At 32.5% G+C, this 6878-nt stretch overlaps 1 protein-coding gene across 2 annotated transcripts; it reads right to left on the bottom strand.

Moving 5' to 3' along the window:
- Positions 1–647: 647 nt before the first annotated feature.
- Positions 648–4489, bottom strand: LOC21398055 (beta-1,3-galactosyltransferase 7). Of its 2 annotated transcripts, none has more exons than XM_024165033.1 (11): positions 4321–4489; positions 4111–4216; positions 3958–4016; positions 3623–3837; positions 3397–3460; positions 2858–2930; positions 2656–2776; positions 2475–2562; positions 2260–2385; positions 1776–1885; positions 648–1323 (listed from the first exon to the last, which is right to left on the bottom strand). In XM_024165033.1, exons 1-11 carry the CDS (start codon positions 4410–4412, stop codon positions 1175–1177), a joined length of 1203 nt encoding a protein of 400 aa, XP_024020801.1. In that variant the 5' UTR covers positions 4413–4489; the 3' UTR covers positions 648–1174. The 2 variants fall into 2 exon arrangements, with proteins under 2 accessions (XP_024020801.1, XP_010095510.1); XM_010097208.2 differs by having other exon boundaries at positions 4111–4207.
- Between the last annotated feature and the right edge of the window lie 2389 nt (positions 4490–6878).

Below are 6878 nucleotides of genomic sequence, written 5' to 3'. Positions count from 1 at the left end.
CGGTTAGAGTAATAAATTATAGTAAACGAGTGGAGCAAAAAGAAAAAGGAAAAAAGGTAATGCAAGAGAAAAGAGAGAGAAAGAAAAAAAAAGATTAAAAAATTAGTAAAAGAGAAAAAGAAAGAAAGTAAAAAAAAAAAAAAATTTGGTAGTTTTGGACTACCAAAAGTACATTTTCTACTATTTTAATATATGGTAGATTGTAGAAATTGGGTGTGCATCTGTGGGGCTGTGTTTCTTTTTTCTTCTGTTTTGTTTTTCTGTGTTGTTTATTTGTTGGACTTTTCATGTTGGTCTGCCCTTTTTATTGAAAAGCTTCTTCATAAAGAAAAATGTTTTAACTGTTTAAAATCACGTGTTTATCACATGACTAGTGCATTTAAATGTTAAATTTAGAATTACCACATCAATATTGAATATGCTCTTTAACATACTGAAACTAACGGGAGTAGTGACACTATACATATGATTTTAGGCATTATTGACTTTTGAAATTCAAACTTTTTATAAAAGAAAAACATTATAGGATAACTAAAATTATAGATTTACACTATAGCAAAACCTATATACCAAACATACACTATATCATTAATAACCCCCCCCAGAAAAAAAAAAAAAAAAAAAAAAAAAAGAAGAAGAGAACCGCGTAGGAACATTTATCAGGTTTTTTTTTTTTTGGTTTTTCATTTTACAAAATTTGTCTGGTATAAAAATACAACATTTAACTGGAAAATCCGACTCTTGTAATGGGGTTTACACATGGAGCCTAGCGTGTATGACACCCCACCTTTTATAAAATTACATTCAAAATTCCTTTAAAAAAATAAAATAAAATACTACAACAAAAAACAAACTGAATAAACAACATTGAAATAAATACCCCCATTTCCTCCCACGCCCTAAATTACAAGTGGAATTCATAACCTTTCTTAAATTCACATTTCAGCAATTGAAATTTGAAAACACTTCCCGTATAGCTTGCACCACATCTTTGTCACCAGCTCCTGCAAGTCTTTCACCATAAGTTTGAAGAAATGTATTGGACATGTGTATCACATCTACATGTAATGCTTTGTGTGTTTGAATTCTCGAAACCGCCTCCCAACTCTTTATGTCTGCAGTGTATTTTCAGCGTGCTTGTTTGGCCAAGAAAGAATTTTCAAGATGAACGGATTTAAAATAATGAACTCCAGACAGTTCCATCTCCTTCACCGCACTTTTCATGAACAAATTTGATTTTCTCCACCGATTTGCAGATTCCGCTGCAGCTCCAGTCAAACGATGCAACACAGACGTTACCAGCCTGTGCCTTCCACTCGCAATCTGCAGCAGTACATTCAAGTAAACGAGAGCTCCAGCCATAAACAGTTTAAATTCAGAAAGTATGCATTCAACTGCCATTTTTTAATTTTTACTTTCCAGGTATAGATCAGGGTTTAACACTCTTATCACTGGCATGGGCAGTACAAAGTACGGGGAGAAAGAACTCGATACCATTGAACAATATGCTTGCACAAAAAATTTATAGATCTATGAGCTTTTTGTGTTATGTTTATAAAAAAGAGTAAAATTAAAGTGCTAAAAACTTAAAATGATAGAATAAGACTAAAGAGGCTGTAATTTTCTGCAAAAGCATGCGAGGGTCCCTAACTGTATCATCTAATAGCACTAAACACACACAACATAGATAATTTTTGGGCTTTAAAGAGTAGAAACTTTTTGTTGGGTATGGCTACTAGACAGCCTTATCATAAGATCAGTTCCAATCACAGTACCTGGTGGAGTTCCACAGCACATATTGCGGTCATCAATGTGTTCAACTTCGAGGCCAATGAACCACGAACCAAGCGACACATCCTCATTAGCATACTTGTGCAATATGGGCCTGCGGTCATAAACAGCATCTCTCAACTTTTACCACGTATTATAGGAATACATTATCCAAAAATGTCAAGACTACGACGTGGACTCAGAACTTAGTATTTAAATATGGGTATTCCAATATTTGCAAGCATTTGATTTCAGTATGGAATTATTTCAAAATTTCTCGTCCTTAAAAGTTTTGGAAAAAGGTGAGAACAAATATTACTTCTGCTAGTTTTAAAACTTTGATCAGAATTTCCAGAATATCATTTCAATCAATACTTCTATCTCAAAAGAGATGTTCTAAACCCAGAATCTTCTAAGTATGACAACTCCTAATTCTAAAGAAACAAGTCAGCAAATTCCATATAAGATTAATATATCCACATGTCTTACTGGTTGATGGAAATATATGTAGCTAGATCCTTTGAGATTGCATAAATCTGCCCAGTTGCATGTCGAAAATATTTGTTCCCATCCTCTCCAAATTTCCAGTATTCTGGTTCGTGGTACTTGACATTCCTAAAAACACAAAAATTTCAAAAATTATTTACAAGTGAATGCATGAGAGACAGCCTAAAAAACTCAAGTAAAAGCTCCAAGAGAATTACTTTTGAGAAAGAACAGGTCCAGACTTCATACAACCAATGTAGACTCTGGGCTTTGAACGGTGATGGGCAAGAGTTGTAGCTAACATACCTTCCCAAACAAGACATGTAAAAGACTCGGATTCAGTATTCTATTGACATTGTTCCACAAAAAAACAACTACTGTGCATGCAGCAGGGCGTACCTAAATTGACGTGAACATCATCATCAACTTTGACATAGAAGTCCGCATCCCATTTTGCAACTGCAGTAGAAAAGAAAGTTTTTGTTTTTGCAGACAATTCATGATATCCTTCAACATGTTCCTGCCACAATGCAAGATTAAGGCCACATTCCTGTCATAGCTGTTTTGATTTTCATGCGTAAAACGTAGCATGCTTTCTTACCAGTCTAAGGAAATCTTTATGTTGAGCATCTTCTGAATCAATGGCTCTATCTAAAATGCTATTGGATGTTGCACTGAATGAATCACCAAATAGTAGTCAGTTTTCAGAAGAAAGCACGGTAACATTGTAAGAAGCGGTATTCAGTAATATTTCAATGACAGGTACATCTATGTCCCAAAGGCATGAAAAGGAAATGTAATATGGTATCTTCGATATGAATATTGTCTCATGTTGTGTCACATCAATTCTAGGATTGTCTCATGTTGATCTTTGTAAAAGAATTATAAAGGCGGACTTGTCCAAAGGCATTCTATCAAGCATCAACACAAAAAGGAAGAAAGTTTTCACAATAATAGAAATGGATAAGCGCTCACAAAAAAAAGGTCTATGAAAACAACTCTATCGTGACCTGAAATTTGTCCCTACATGCCTGATTAAGATAATTACGTACAACGCCAATTCTGGTTCAAGCCTATAATAATATGAAAATCTTGTTCCACCTGATCTAAAACAAAAAGGATCAGAAAAATAAAAATTACCTATGGCCAATCATGAAGCGAATGATAATCCCCTTCTCGCGCTCCAATTGCAGAAGTTTCTCACCTGAACAAAGAAAGCAAGAAATATTTCAGCTAATACAGTCTTAGAATACAACAGATCAAGCACAAGCAGATGCAAAAAAAACAAAACAAAACAAAACAAAAACAAAAAAAACAAAACAAAACAAGAAGAAGAAGTGTGCCAAGAACTATAATATAAATATACCTTGAGGCATCCATGTTTCTCTGACCGAATCCCGCCGCTTCCTACTGCTGAAAGCTGTGTTGATTCCAATTACTATGAACACCTTCTTCCTCGGAGAGCCTTCCTGAGGCAACACCGATGTCGCATCCGAAGAACCGACGGACAACCCCAACTCCCGGGAGCTCCGAGACGCAGCCAATTCCATCTGAATCATTGCCATTTGCTTGTCAAGAGATCTGCCACGGCTCCGCATTCAAAAGCAACCAAATTGTTTAATATATTTTTTTTTTTTGTGTTGACAAAAAAGATAAAAAAAAAACAAAAGTAATTATAGCTAAAAATTCATTTCTACTCACTGAATTGATTCATGAGTCTTGTAAATTTCATCCATCACATCCTTTTCTTGTACGGGCTTCTGATTAAGGAAAGAATTTCAAATCCAATGAAACTAAAAGCGGATTCAAAAATTCGCAAAAAACAGTAAATTGAAGTTGAACAGAGATTTGTACCTTCTTAGTTGCGCAATCCTCGGCCACGATTTGAAGCTCCTGTTCATGGCGGCGACTCGAGATGAGCTGGCTGTTTGACTCCGGCGGCGTCCACATTCTAGAACAACTAATCCGAACTCAGAGCCTCATCAACCATGCTCAAATTTCTCATTTTTTATTTTTTTTGTTCAGAAAATGATGAATCTTGCAAAATCTTGGAGAGAGAAATACCTGATTGTGATGAGCACGCCGAGGAAGAAGGAAGACATGCAAACAATAGGAATCCATTTCGTGGAGACTCTGCCGGAGCTCCGACTCTTCATCTTCCAAAGTGTTCGAGAAAACGACGCAGAGAAGAAGAAGAAGAAGAAGAAGAACAATTGTGATTTGTGATTTTGAGATTTGATTCTGAGTTTTGTTTTCCTTTTTGTTTTCTTCTATTTATGGTGTAAGCCGCGTTTGGAATTTTAGACTTTGGACCGGTTGAATAGAACTATAGAAGAATACTATTTTATTTATTTATTTATTTATTTTAAAATGGAGAATAAAAGAGGCGGTTTTTTTTTTTTTTGGTCGTGGCGTGTGAGTTGTTGTAGTACTGTGGCCTGACGGAGACCTTTGGCGTTGTTTCTCTATTTTTCTAAAGTCGCGGTCGTATTCTTAGACGACAGTCACGCCACTCGTTAAGATCTTTTTTTTTTTTTTTTTTTAAATGTTTAGTTTATAAATTTAAAATTATATTTTAAAATTATTCTTATTTTACGTATATTTTTTATTAAAAAAAATACTGTAAAAAATCATTAATAATAATTTAAAATTAAAAATAAATATAAAAAATAAATATCCCCTTATTTTCTTTTTCGTTTTAGACAGATTCTCGGACTTCTATATAAAATTTAATACCATTTGATTTAGACAATTGACATTCCCTTCTCCTTACGAGCATCACAAAGATGATGAAGAAGTAGTTGAGGGGTTGAAAAAAGAAAAAAAAAACGTCTTGTCTTGTGGGTAGTTGCATGGTCTTTGTTTGAAGTGTCATGGGTTTTGCATGCCGTTTAATGTAAAGTTAATACGATGAAAAGTAGTAGGAGATTTTTACGATTAATTAGGCTTCAGAAAAATAATTAAAAAAATTATTAAACTTACTTTTAGAATATATCAATCTTAATTTTTTTATTAATATCTTTTTAATTAATATAATTATTTGATTAAAAAGCATGTTAGTCGAGATTAATGAGTAAAAATATAAATTCATGCACTTTAAAAATAAATTCAAGCTTTCAGCAATTTTCTTTTTATTTTTATTCAGTAAAATAAGAGAAGTAAAAACTGCGACTTTTTCCATAAGTGTTTGAAATTTAAAAGCAAATTAATGGGTCAAAACCATTTTTAAATTTTCTAATAAGTAAAAAAAAGTGTTAAAATTGAGTTTATAATGCCTTAATAAAATTATAGTACGAGTTTTAATATTTATTCAGAAGTGCTTTATTTTAGAAGTCTCATTTTATAGATTTGTTTGGAAGTTATTTTATAATGTCAAATCACTTATGGCAGATCATCTAAACACTTCTAAAAGTAGCTTTTAAGTCGTGAAGCTAAAAGCAGCTTTTAAGAAGCTCTCTCAAGCATACCTGATAAATAATTAGGGTCTTTCTACGATAAGGTGTCTTACTGAAAAAAAATTTAGAATTGGGGGAGTCTCAATTTTTTCTCCAAAACAATTTACCCCTAATTTTTTTTTTAAAAATCGCTTATAATGTGATATGGATACTAATTTGATGCAAGAATATTAGAATTACCCTCATTAAATACTCACGTAAAAGAAGGGTCAAAAATTTTAACTATGATTTCTATTTGACTAATATTGCAACAAAATTCAAAATTTATAGAGTAAATTGTTAAGATTTAAAGTTGAGGACCAATTTTCCAAAATCATAAATTTGAGGGGTGTTTATATAAAAAAGCTTTTGTATTTTGATATGATTTTGATGAAATTCAACGATTAAAAACATACATTATCGATAGTATATCATACTATAAAATAACCTTAAAAAGTAAACGATAAAAATTATAGGAGTGTGTTTGCAAATTAATAAATAATGAAGGTTTTTTTTATTTGTAGGACGTCATATCATAGTATACATTTTTAACCGTTTGAATCCTATCAATAAAAGTAGGAACAATTAAACCATATTTATTTGTATGTACCTATCGAGTAAAAGCGTATAAAAAGGCTATTCGGCCACTATAACCTTAAGTTGTTATTTAATTCTAATGTGTGTACCCCTATAACAAAACTGTCAGTACCATATGTGAATGTGGTTGTCACATTGAGAGAAAATAGCAAAAGTTTTCAGTTTACTTTTCGTACTTAGTGTAGTTAGTTCATTTATTGATTTCACACCGCTAAAAAATACTGTTGTTTGATTATTTATCTCAAAAACATTGTTTGTATGGTTCTAAAAAAACGGAGGGTTTGTTAATGACTCAGGGCCCGTTTAGTTCGCTAATTCAAGTTTTTAATTTGAATTGAGATGTTATTATATGTGAGAACTTTTTAGGGAAGTAGTAAAAAATAGGCCAATATGAAAAGCTTAAGAAAGTATATAGGCCAATTTTTAGTTATAGAAATTAATAGGCCATAACTTGTCAAGTTATGGTTCATAACCAGATAAATTATGAATAAACTTGTCAAGTTATGGTTCATAGTCAGACAAGTTATGGACAAAAACCGTGAATAACTTGTCAAGTTATGGTTTATAACCAGACAAGTTATGGACGAAAAC

The sequence above is a fragment of the Morus notabilis genome, unplaced genomic scaffold (assembly GCF_000414095.1).
Source record: "Morus notabilis unplaced genomic scaffold, ASM41409v2 Scaffold699, whole genome shotgun sequence".
Taxonomy (NCBI): Eukaryota; Viridiplantae; Streptophyta; class Magnoliopsida; order Rosales; family Moraceae; genus Morus; species Morus notabilis.
This window is presented reverse-complemented; position numbering and strand designations above follow the sequence as displayed.

Excerpts from the sequence above, each read along its gene's own strand:
- LOC21398055 (XM_024165033.1), bottom strand. The coding sequence starts at position 4,412 with ATGAAGAGTCGGAGCTCCGGCAGAGTCTCCACGAAATGGATTCCTATT. Across the intron at positions 2,931-3,396 it reads CGCTTCATGATTGGCCATAG|TGCAACATCCAATAGCATTT; the intron begins GTAATTTTTATT and ends TGATTCATTCAG. Across the intron at positions 1,886-2,259 it reads ACATATATTTCCATCAACCA|GCCCATATTGCACAAGTATG; the intron begins GTAAGACATGTG and ends TTATGACCGCAG.